The 12783-nt window shown below is 49.3% G+C and overlaps 1 protein-coding gene across 1 annotated transcript in view; it reads right to left on the bottom strand.

Annotated features, from left to right (window-relative positions):
* Positions 1 to 12783, bottom strand: part of LOC126534093 (fatty acid synthase-like) — a 183329-nt gene that overhangs the window by 161389 nt on the left and 9157 nt on the right. Inside the window, exons 3-5 of the mRNA XM_072284047.1 lie at positions 11896 to 12031; positions 6559 to 6885; positions 701 to 901 (exon numbers count right to left, since the gene is read on the bottom strand). Of these exons, the coding sequence (XP_072140148.1) occupies positions 701 to 901; positions 6559 to 6885; positions 11896 to 12031 (664 nt within the window). The remainder of the gene's footprint in view (positions 1 to 700; positions 902 to 6558; positions 6886 to 11895; positions 12032 to 12783) is intronic.

The raw sequence follows: 12783 nt of genomic DNA, 5'->3' as shown, positions 1-12783 counted from the left end.
TGCTTGGTGAGAGTTACTTCGGGGAACATTTTAAATGTTGACTGCAATTCTATTTTATGCGTAGCATCTTCGGCGCTACCACGGTAAATGCTGAGATAATCGTCGACGAAGCGGAAAATCTTTATGACATGTGGCAATACGCTCTCCTCAATGTCTCTGTCCAACTGCGCTACCTGATCAGTCAAACCTGGAGCGAGGCGTGACCAGACGCAGATTCCCGCCTTCTGGACGCACAACTTACCATTGCGATTCATAACTGTGGAGGCTAGATACCAAACCAACAATTCGTTGAACCTGTCAACCGAAGTGCCGATGGCGACAGACAGCACGCCGCTCACTTCGCTGGCTGCTGCTGCCGCACTTCATCGCACCAGTGTTTCGGCAGCCAGTGTCCACCGTCATCGAGTATTATGTGTTCATGTTTGCTGTGTGCACTGACACCATGCTTGGTAAATTAGTTAGCAAGCGAATGTTTACAAGTTGATACGGCTGATAAAAGCGCTATCCTTCTTTGAGATGTCTGCTGATTTGCAGTCGCAATCGATGCTTCGCCTTCGGGGAGAAACTGTGCCTTTTCAATATTTCCATATGCTTGATTACCGCGACGTTTTTCACATCACATGTTACCGCCGTTGAAGAAATTACTGTTGGTGAAGAAGTCAGCGTCACAATAGTTGCAAGCATTCGACAATGATCTCACCCTTGTAATCGAAGGGCCTGCTTACTCCATCTTTTGAGAGCACGCCCAGGTCACTGTATTCCACCGTACAGTTGGGATTGAGGGTGATGCTTGCTCCTCCGACGATGGCTGCCTCGCATTGTCCCGAGCGAATTGCTAGCACGGCTTCGTTCAAGGCTATCATCGTTGACGAGCAGGCTGTGTCAATTGTCATGCTCGGTCCTGTGAGATCGAAAAAGATGTAGTAGCGAATTAATGTCATTTTTATTTGCTGTTGCCTTGCAACATTGTTCAGTGTGCGATTCACGAGACGCACTGCACCATTTCGTATTGACCAATAAAGAGTTAAGTACGTGGCTTCGCATCTGGCACTGTCTGTTCTTTCGCCGTAACTACAATATAACTAGAATTCTAAAGTTCTAACACTTATCTAGTTGCGCCGTCGAGATGACATATCTGTAACTGCACTGTTAGTAGCGCAGTTATAAGAAAATGTTTGATCACGAATAAAATTATTTCACTTTATAGGCTACTAATTTACCTTATTCGTTATCTATTAGGCCACACACTGCTGCGACGGAGCGAAGATGGTACGTATTTGATGCACGTTGACTTATTTGCAATCCTCAGAATAGCACCATTTCCCATGATTAACTAGAGTGCCACATTAAGTCTCCGTTATTGCCTAGTGTTTTCCTAGTAAGCCTTAATTAAACGACCTCGCGGATATGTAATTGAAAGGACATTTATTTTTTTCGAAATATTTTTGAGAGCTTTACCTTCAGCTTTCCGCTAACCTAAGAACTGTTGCTAAATAGGCGAGGCTTGGACAGTAGGGAGCTTGCAGTCCAAAACTGCAGTATATGCCCCACGGAAGTTTGCTTTAATCAGAATAATAATTAACATTAAAGAAAGAATAATAAAGTATGTTCAATTACTTACTAATAGCCGCTGCACGTATTAGTGTTTTAGAATAGGAATATTTAGCTTTTTACCTTAAGTAACGTAACATTTTATGGCTCAAGAGAGCTAACACTTTAATCAAAATAATGTAGTTATTTTTTTTTTCAGGAAAGATTAGATATCTCCTGTACTTCAGCTAGCATTATTAATTGCACTTACAACAGCGCACTTACAATTCCGCACAAGCTAAAGGGCAAGGTCGGAGAAAGGGTAGCTTTTCACACGCATTTCTAAGTCACCGCATTTTTTCCTGGTACGTTCACCTTTCGCTAGTGTTCTCTTTTAAATGCGACTTGCCTGAATTCATTTTCCCGGTAAACATCCGGTAACTATGTTCCCGATATATAATTACTCCCTCACATGATTGCTGCTTTTATTGCGATAGCATTTACGTGGACCCTCCAGGCCCATTTTTGACATCGCCGTCATGTTGCGTGTAAACTCCAGGGGCAACAACACCGTCGACGACGTGAAAGCGCACGAGAGGAGTTGACGATCGCGGCTCAATCTGGCGCGCTCAAGGGAGGAAAGCGGTGAGCAAACGCGCCGTCTTCCGTGGCGCAGAAGGCCGTGGGGGATGAGAGTGAGGGAAGGGGACGAGAGAGAGGGAAGGGGCCGGCGTTGGGCTCCGGCAGCAAGTGCTTATTTCGCTACCGGGTGCAAAGGAACTGATTAACGTGGCTCGATCTCGTGCGTGCGAAAGGAAGCAAAGCGGAGAGGCAGCTCTAGAGGGAGATGTTGGGGGGAGAGGAGTTCTTGTCCGCCAGGCCAACTGCGTCCTGTTCGCCGTGGCGTGCGGTCGCACGCGCCGTACCTTGAAAGCGATCTACAGACGGCTCAGACCTTTGTGCCTGCTGTTTTCTCGCCGCTATTTCCGTTTAATCGATAGACAGCACGATCACTTCGCTCGCTCACGCCGGCGTTTCGACAGCAAGTGTCCGTGGTCATCGAGCGTGGCGTGTTCGTGTTTGCCTCTGCACGCTGGCTCCAGGTTTGGTAATTCATTTACTAAGCAAATATTTCCAAGTTTACACGGCCGATAAAGCTATAGTATCTTTACTTCGTACAGCTGTCTACTAATTTGTGATCGCAGTCGATGTTTCGTCTATAGAACAAAACTTCCACATTCTTTGCTGATGAATATCAAGAATAAGATATTTCTTGCATTTTCGTTGCTTGCTTTTTCTTTCCAGATGATTCCAGGGGGGTAAGCGAGAGCAACTCTACCTCAGACTCTACCACGCGTTTATTATGAGCCACGTAAACTATGTAGCCTCCGCGTTGCGCTGGACTAAACGGGATGAGGTCGAAATCGACGCCCTCATGCGCAAAAGCATCAAGCGCGTGCTGAGTTTACCACTCACTAACAGCACCGCGCGTCTCATGAAACTAGACATGCAGAACACCCTGTCACAGGTGATTGAGGCCCAACGAGTGGCCCAAATAATACGACTCTGATCATCGCGAGCGGGGAGACGTATACTCGAATCCGTTGGATGCGGTCACCAGGAAATCACGGAGCGCAACGCGACCCTATCACCCATGGTCCGAGACACGTGCAAGGTAGATCGCCTGCCACGTAACGTCCACCCTCAATACAATGTAGGGCGCCGGCTAGCCCGCGCTCGTTCCCTATCAGTAGTGGCTGCGGTCACTCCGAATCTTGCACGTTTCGTTGACGACACCCGGTACGGGCGCTCTGATCACTATGCCGTAGTCTCGGTTGACTCCAATGGCACTCTCGTTAATTCAGCATACGTTAGGATAATTTCTGCAACAGTAGACGAGCAGGTTGCTATAGCTATAACACTGAAGGACCCTCTACGTCCCATTATGTTTACATACTCCACGTCTGCAGCCTGAGCGTTCGCCTCCGGCTCGATCTCAAAGGAGGTGGCGGCCATCCTCGCATCGAGGGGGCTGCTGCTTTTCTTATCATCAAATGGTTCCCGGCCCATATGGGAATCAATATGCACTCTGAGGTTGTTAACGCCAATGAGTTGGTCCATGACTGTGCGCGAGGTCTTCCACACCGCGGCGGTTCCGGTGGACTCACGGGTGGCGACGTAGGACTGTACAGGGATTCGCTTCTCACCTTCCATGAAATCTTCGCACATTATTAACTTGCTCGTCGGGCCTTTCCGCTACCACCTCCTAAACTCGCTATGTCACAATTGTTGGCCTTTCACATGCTCCAAATGGGGTCGTTTCCCTCCAGGGGCCGATTCAGTCACTTCGCGCCAAATGTAGAACCCCACTCTCCAGACTGTGGGGAGGCGTACTGCTCTTTATCTCATATGCTCTGGCAATGCCCTGCGTTACGCAGCTCATCGCTTACCACTCTAACAAACTGGGAGGCATCCCTAGGAAGCGGCGACCTATCAGAGCAACTACGGGCTGTCCAGAGGCCCTGCGAGAGCGCGGAGGGCCACGATCTTCCGACCCCGACGTGAGTGCGGCCCGCGACGGCTCCAGGGACTCCCTGAAAAGGGAGGTACCCTAACGCGGTTCCTCTCGACCATCAATAAAGTTCTTTGTCTGTCTGTCTCTCTCTGCCCACAGAAAGGTATGAGCCCTCGGTGCGTCTTGACTCTGTGCCCACCGCACATCGCTTTCAACACTCCAAGAAATGTTTAGACCCTTTGGAGTGCCCCTTCTGCCACACAAGAATAATCGTCATCTGCCTTGATGCGTTTCCTTTCTTTAACGCTGCGAGCCCGGTACTTTCCAGTAACGAACGGCATGCGAGTTATCAGCATGACAGCATTCCCGACAGGAAAGTAGCGGGCGCAGCGTTTTCAAGAAAGGAGACACATCAAGGCAGATGACGATTATCGTTGTGTGGCAGAAGGGGCACTCCAAAGGGCGTAAACTTTCCTTAGAGTGAAGACAGAGCCCGCACAGCCGCGCTCAGCAGTGCCATACGCAGGCGCCGCTGGATAATGCAGCGCACTTCCTCCCCACCTTCCTGCCTTGCGCGCTTTAGATTGAGCGTCCATCATCGGCTCAATCTCGCACGTTTTCACAGTCGCACCCACATCATTCGATGCACGGCCGTGATGTTATCGAACTTCGACACTGCACATTATTGCGATGCCAGCGACGACGGCTGAACTGCACCTAGAGTATCCATATCATTGCTATCGCAAATAAACTAATAAGTGATAGCCTTGCCGCCTCTTGCCTACTATTTAAAGGCTTAGAAAAAATCTCAGAGGCAAGCCGAATATATGCACAGAAAACTAATATTTTCGTTGCCGTGGCGGAGCCCTGAAAAAAAACAGGCCATTTCGCCTTTGAACACAGTGCCATTTAGTGTTGGCACCACGAAGCCTGCGCGTGACCTCCGAAATGCATCGCGGGCCGGTGCGTGTGAACGCGAAGATGCGCGTCATACGAAAGCAGGCTTCCTCTCTCACGCCTATTTTTAAACGCGCTGCGCCATATAACGGCAATTCAAAGCAGTCCGCGTGTGCCCTGTGAGGCAGGAAGGGTGACGCGGCAGTGTGTGCTAACGCTAATTCAGACGTGCTTGCCGCCCACCCAGTGTCATCAACACAGACACTCAAGCTGGCGAGAAGTTCACTGAAGGAACAGCACGTACCGAGTTCACTTGTATCGCAGCCTGCTTACGTACCGAGTTCACTTGTACCGCAGAAGCCGTGAACGTGAGTTCTATTTCGACCAACATAAGAGAAAGCATTCTAGAACATCGCATCCTAAGTCGAACATACCCCGTGACTCAAGTTCGCACGAAATAGGGTAAGTGACGTCCCGCGCCGAGTGGCACCTGCCCAGGGCGCCCAGTCGGAGTCAAAGAGTTTTAGTGAAGAGGGCTGCATTAATTGTCCAGCATCTACGGAGACCCATGTCGGTGCGAGACAGGTTCGTTGAAAAGCAGCACATGTGGAAACATTATCACGCACTCAGTGACCGAAGTTGGCCTGACTGTTCGTTTTGAACCCTCTTCCCTAGCACAGCATCCCGATGCACTTTTATTTAGACCGTACGCTGCCCAGTGCCCGAGGCAGGCGGGAAAATGGTTAGCGACATAGCAAGTGGTTAGAGACGTAGAGGCTGTTAGCTACCGGCATTTGCATGTAGTACCCTAGGAATGCCAACGCCTTAGAGGGAACAGTTCTCAGATAACACATATCTCAGGCGAAGCGTGGACTTTGCGGTTTCGCCGCTAGACGGTGCAGTGTGTGTTGACAGAAGAGAGGGGCCCAGTTGCAGTACACGCCTTGTACATGACGCCTCCCAGAGGTGGCTATATGGTGTGTGGTCACGTCGCTTTATCGCCAACCGTATTATAGGGCAGAAAGAGAAAACAAAATTGAGCTCTGTTAGCAAATTACCCTTCCACTATACCAAAAAAATGTCATCTACCGCTATAAGGCGTGTGGAAATTCAGAAAAGACGAGAAAGCGAAAGACGGGTGGCGACGCCGCCTTGAATTCCGCGCACCACCTCGTTGAAAGGTCATAAACTTCTGCGCCGTTGGCTCAGGCTCCAAAAAATGTATTAGGTAAAAAATTGACTGCATTGTATTCTATATAGACAAGGGCTCAACTTACGAAGATTTAATTATTATTACTAACCCACATTCTTCGAAATGCCAAAAAAATTCTTTGGAATCCATGATGTCACACTGACGAAGAAACCCTGGAGTTGTGGCGCGAAATTCAAGACTGAAACTTTGACAGAACGGTCAAACTTAAATTTTACGTTATGTATTCCTAATAAGGAGAGAAAATAACGTTATTTTCTCTCTTAACTAAGAATACCTTATGTATTTCAACCGATTCACTGTTTCTGTTTACTTCTAATGTCGACGTTTATCGTGAGATGGGTTCAGTCGCAGTTTTGCTTGAAACGTTTGACACCCCCTTGGATTCACGGCCAGATGCACTTACCCTGTAGGTCAAGTGAGTATGAAATTCGGTTGGAGAACATGGTCCTATGGCAGCCCATTAAAACGTGGCGGGCCATTTTCGTCGCGTCAATTTTGAAGGCCTCAGCTGACTCGGAGCCCGAATTGCCGATGAACACCCCGATGCTCCGCTTCCGCAGCGTCTCCGGGTCGTAGCCGGCGTCCACGATTGCCTCGTATGACGTCTCCAACAACAATCGCAACTGTGGGTCCATCAGGTGAGCCTGCATCGGGTTCGTACTGAAGAACTGGGCGTCGAAGCGGGTCAGGTCTCGGATCTTGCCATGTCGTCTTGGTGTGCCCTTGTATCCTGCGTAAGTAGGGAAATGTATTCACGATTTCGCCTTTCTGCATAATGTACATTGTTTTGTTGTGCTCAATAACGTTTTACGCGTAAGCGTGGTGGCCCATCTGTGAAATCGGCGAGAATAACCGCGAGGGAAGCAAGTGCCGGAGCAGGATGGTGCCTGTAGATTAAGATTGAAACTGGCTTACTAGGATTGCCCTTTTGAGCTTCGACGCCGCGGTGTTCATTGTACATGTTTGCAGCGTCTCTTCTTGTCACATGTAGTAATATGCGCTTTACTTTACACACGAGGCGTTGCAGCCTAGATCAATGTAGCGACCGCGACAGCGTTCGCGCCCTTTGCATTTGCGCTTCGACGCCGTGCTGCTCGCTGTGCATGTTCGAGGCGTCTACACACTTGCACGTAAGCCGCGCTCACAAAGTGAATCGTCACTAACCTGTTTGTATGAGCCCTAGAATGTCTCTGATTTCGGCTCCCTGTGGTCACGTCCGAGTCGTACAACCGCAATCACAGCATGTTAGTAAGGTTGAATATCCCCGTTAAAAAATACACCAGGCCAGTTTGAAATTATTTGAATTATGGGTCTTTACATGCCAAAACCACTTTATGTTTACGAGGCACGCCGTTGTGCAAGACTCCGGAAATTTCGACCCCCTAGGGTTCTTTAGCGTGCGCCTACATCTAAGTACACGGGTGTTTTCGCATTTCACCCCCATCGAAATGCGGCCGCCGTGCCCGGGATTCGATGCCGCGACCTCGTGCTCAGCAGCCCAACACCATAGCTACTGAGCAACCACGGCGGGTACCAGACGGGTTTTGGTGTGTTCAGGTGCTTCCTAGTGTAAACACTGGCACGGTCTGGTGTTACCTGGTGTGCACACCTGCGTGGCCTGGTGTGTTCTGGGGTCCCCGCCAGAGTGGCCTGGTATGTTCGCGTGTGCACACCAGAGTGGCTTGGTGTGTCGTGATGTGCACAACACAGCGGCTTGGTGGTTTCTGCTATGCACAAAGAGTGGCCTGGTGTGCACACCACAGTAGTCTCGTGTCACCAGGGGTACACATCACTGTAGGATGGATGCTGTCTGGCGTACATGCTAGTATGCTGTGATGTAAACTTCGATTTTGCACATCTGCCTCGGTTTATAGATTTTTCTGGTTTGTGTACGATTAAGGTTCTCTAAATGATAAATTGGCTGCGTTCAAGTTGGCACTGCCATCAGATTGAAATTTATTTTCTTCATTTATTTCAACATACCGTTGCTCCGAACGCCCACTGCAGGAACAGAGAGTACAGAATACAAATTTAGCAAAGAATGAAAAAGCGAAAACAAAAAGAAAAATATATGCAATGCAAGTTCACTGGTTAACGTATACAATATCGAAGAATTCAGCATGGTGACATTTAAAGGACGAAAATGACCAGGTAAAACATTCCAAAGTTCTATGTTGTGGATAAAAACACCATTTAAATGCCTCGGTGTGGTGATGAGGAGACGTATTTAATCAGGATAGTGAAAAGTGGATATAAGTCTAAGAGTTGTGATGAAGCTGCCAGGTAATGGAAGTGGTGGAGAGAGAATCACAGCGCGTGCGTGCGTGCTTGCGTGCGTGCGTGTGTGTGTGTGTGTGTGTGCGTGTGTGCGTGCGTGTGTGTGTGTGTGCGTGTGCGTGTGTGTGCGCGTGTGCGTGTGCGCGTGCGTGTGCGCGCGCGTGTGTGTGTGCGCGTGTGTGTGCGTGTGTGTGCGTGTGTGTGTGTGTGTGTGTGTGTGCGCGCGTGCGTGTGCGCGTGTGTGTGCGTGTGCGCGTGTGTGTGCGCGTGTGTGTGCGTGTGTGTGTGTGTGTGTGTGTGTGTGCAGGGTGTTTTAGCGAACACTTTCAAAAATTCTTACACGTTGCCTGTGGCAAATAGCGAAATTATTGTTCGTGAGGTGGTCTACTCGAAGCGGCAGACACTACTTGCACATAAAATTGCACTTAAAAAAATTAAATTATGGGGTCCTTCCCCGCGCCCTTCCCCGCATGTCGACGACACAGCTATTCGCACCGAGAAGCGAAAAGGCTTGGTTGCTGTCAAAACTGCCAAGTGTCGCCCACGACAGGGGCCCAACACCACCAGTGAGGCAGCACGTATCCGAGACAAGACCCATGGCCTCCCTTCCACGGCAGCCCGCACACATACATGCTTGCGATAAGAATACATGAAACGGTTACACAAAAAGACTTAATTAATTATGAAAAGAACATCGTGGACAAGGCCCCCGTATGGGAGCCGAAACGTGTTGGTTTCTTTTCTTTTGATGTTTTTGGTCGGCGTCAGTTTTACCTTTGTGCACGTGCGCTACAATTAGGTACGCAACACTTGTTAAGCGCGTGTGGCAACATCTTGTAGCGAATGGTTGCAAATAACACGTTTAGGAACGAATGCCAACATCCTTACCTCCAGCAAGCCCTCACTAACCTAAAGAATCCGCGTCGTTCTTACGGTGTGAATTCGCGGCGCGTATCAGCTTTGACGCACAAAGGGTCGCTGACGGCATTAATGCACCAGCTTAAGCGCCCTACAACAAATGTGTCTCAGAGACATAGTGGCCACACGAACTTATAGTTCATACAGCCTAACGAATGAGAAAGCGAGCGACTAAACGAACGGCAACTAAACGAGCCAGTAAACGCGCGGCCGATTTTTTTTTTTTTTTTTTTGCGAGTGCTCAGCCGCCGCATCTTAACCTTCACACACTTTAAAGGTCACGCTAATTAGCACATACTGTCAGCGTCAAATGAAAGTTGAACAGCGGAGCGCGTGGCCCAAACACAAGTGAAGATATAGTGTGCGCCGTCCAGTCATCACCATTGACCGGCGCGCACATCCGGTTTGCCTGCACTGCGCGATCCCTCTCTAGTCAGATAATTTCGCTTCTGTTCTGGTTCTCACATTTGAAAGAGAAAATAAAAAAAGTAAAATGAAGCTAAATAAAAATAAATGAAGACGGCAAGTCTTGTCGCACAGATCGCCGAAACCGTAAGTGCTGTCGGCGAGAACAGCGGTGCGCGTGGTGCAGTTTGCACCGTCATCGCAAGGTAGATTAGCCCACGCGGCGCGGGCGATGACGGTGCAAACAGCACCACGCGCACGTTCTTCTCGCCGACAGCACTTATGGTTTCGGCGATCTGTGCGACAAGACTCGCCGTAAACTGCATTATTTTAGCTTCACTTCTATTTTTTGATTTTCTCCCTTTCAAATGTAAGAACCAGAACAGAAGTGGAATTATCTCCCTAGAGGGGGATCTCGCAGTGCCGCCAAACCGGATGTGCGCGCCTGTCAATGGTGATGACTGGACGGCGCACACTATATCTTTACTTATGCTTGGGCCACGCGCTCCGCTGTTCAACTTTCATTTGACGCTGATAGTACGTCTCGAATACCTATGATGCTGTCGTTTGGCGCCCTTTCCATGCTTACTTTGTACATTACAAACAGCAGTGGGGATAAGGGCACCCCTGCCCCATTCCCTTGATACCAACTTTCTTCTCGCTCCTCATCCCTTCCTATTTAACGCAAACGGTATCTTCTAGGAAAATCTCTCTCACAAGCTGTATACAATCGTCGCCTAACCCTCCCCCTTCCACAATATACCACAGAACGTTGCGGTCTACGTCGTCATACGCTCGCGTAATGTCTACCTTAGGCTAACAGCGCCCTCTCGCGATTGTCAGGCGCGCGCGTCCAGATTCACTTCTTTAGTGGGGAGTGTGGCAAATCGCACGGCCGCAGCAGAAACAGCCGGCGCGCGCAAATCTTGGAGGCAGTGCGTAGGAGACCGCAGCTGCAGCGCTTGTTTTGTGCACGCCAGGGTTAGAGTGCGTCTTCGCGCCCATATACTCCGGTCTGGCTGTGCTACGTGTTCCTCACCGGCTTTGTCCGGCACCAGCTTCATCGACGAACTGGAGCCACATCTAACTTGCCAATTATTTCAATCGTTATGAATTGCTCATCACGAAGCTAAGTCTGCCAAGGCGTCTAACCAGGAGTGGCCAAAAGTGAGCGCACCCTCGCAAGCGGGCTTATGGTGTGACATTTCATTTCATCTGGTTCGAGGTTACTTGAGTGTTCGAAACTAGTCGAAATTATCGAGACCCGACGGCTACGACACCGATAAGCCGGGTGGCCGAAGCTTAATTCCTAAGCGGGCGGCCGTGACCGAGCGTGAGCAGGCGATAGTCTGCTTTTTCCGGAAGTTCTTAATTACTTTCGAAATTCTAAAGGCAATGTCCGCTTACTTCAGCCTGTTTATTAAACTACGTGAATAAATATACACATTTATAGTAGGAAGAAGCTCAGTCATACAAACCCCGTTCTTCACTGATGTCAGCTATTGGTCACAATCAGCCGCGTATGGCAATCTGCTACAGAGCGAAATAAAGCGTCCACAAAAGAGTGAGCACTCTTTTGTGGACGCTTTATTTTCGCTGCCGGAATGATTTGGCTTTTCTTCAGTTAGTTAAACCTCTACGTCATTGAAAACATTCTTGGAATGTAACCCTGACGTCGTTTGAACGTGACACGATACACAAATATATATATAAAGAAAATGCCTTTTGCATCGTGAATTCAGATGTCTAATTCTGATGCCTGGTTTCGGTTAAAAGTGGCGCCGGTTAGATGTAGACGTCGACCTCATTTTCAGGGCGGTTACAATGCATACAAAAAATAAATGTAGCGTATCAGCCGGACGCCAGGGTGGAGCAGACAACGTTTATTGATGCCGTGCCCTTTTTATAGGGTGATGAACATGTGATCTGCCGACTGCTGCTTGCGTGGCCGATAAGCGGTTATCATGAAAATGCAGTGTGACACGCGATAACAGTATACAACATTCCTTTCTCCCAAGATTTGTTACACAATTGCAAACATGTCTGGTTAGTCATCAATGCCATAACGTGCGATAGGTCGTCTAACTCGTGTTGATCTTCGCGGCTCGACCGGGTCTTGGGTAGCTTGGCCCGGACTTGCCCCTGCGGCTGCTTCCGTGCTGACTGGCAGCTGTTGTGGTCGTCTGGCTGTAGGAGGCAGTCTGACGTGGTAGTCTGCACTTGAGACTGGATCGGCTTCGAACCTCGTCCAGGCGCTCCTCAACTGGTTCCGGTGCCTGTGATGGCGTTCGCCGTTGTCCAGCTGGACGATGTACGACACCGGGCCTCGCAATGCCACAACCCTGGCCGCCTTCCACTTTGGACCTGGACAAAAGCTTTTAGCATAGACCGCGTCACCGACACGGAAGCTCTTAATCTCCGGTCGTTGCGGTTCCGGCGCGTGTTGCCGGTCCGGATGAAGTCTGTCCAAGGCTGTCCTCAGCCTTCGTCCGAACATTAGTTCTGCCGGAGATTTCCCCGTGACCGAATGCGGCGTCGTGTGCTGTTTAAACAGGAACCGCGAAATCTTGCACTGCGTTGAACCTTCCTGTTGCTTCTTTAATGCTTCTTTAACTTCTCGTACCATTCTCTCCGCCCTACCATTACTGGCGGGATTGTAAGGAGCAGTGAAAATAGCACGCACACCATTGCACTTTAAAAACGTTTGCAACTCCGAGCTAGTGAATGCTGTGCCATTATCCGAAACGATAACGTCTGGCACACCGTGTGTCGCAAACATCTTCCTTAAGCTGGTGACGACAGCTGTAGCTTTCATGGATGACATGATTTCGACCTCAGCCCAGTTGCTGTACGCGTCTACCACGATTAAAAATACTTCTCCATAAACTGGACCAGCGAAATCAATGTGTAAGCGACTCCAAGGCTGATCTGGTTTGATCCAAAAATGCACTGGAGCCTTGGGATCGCTTTGCCGGTTACTCTGACATGGCGGACAGTGTCGTACAAACTCTTCAATTTCGTGGTCCAT

This window comes from Dermacentor andersoni, chromosome 8 (genome assembly GCF_023375885.2).
Source record: "Dermacentor andersoni chromosome 8, qqDerAnde1_hic_scaffold, whole genome shotgun sequence".
NCBI lineage: Eukaryota > Metazoa > Arthropoda > Arachnida > Ixodida > Ixodidae > Dermacentor > Dermacentor andersoni.
Note: the sequence above shows the minus strand (reverse complement) of the source record. Positions and strands in the feature narration are given on the sequence as shown.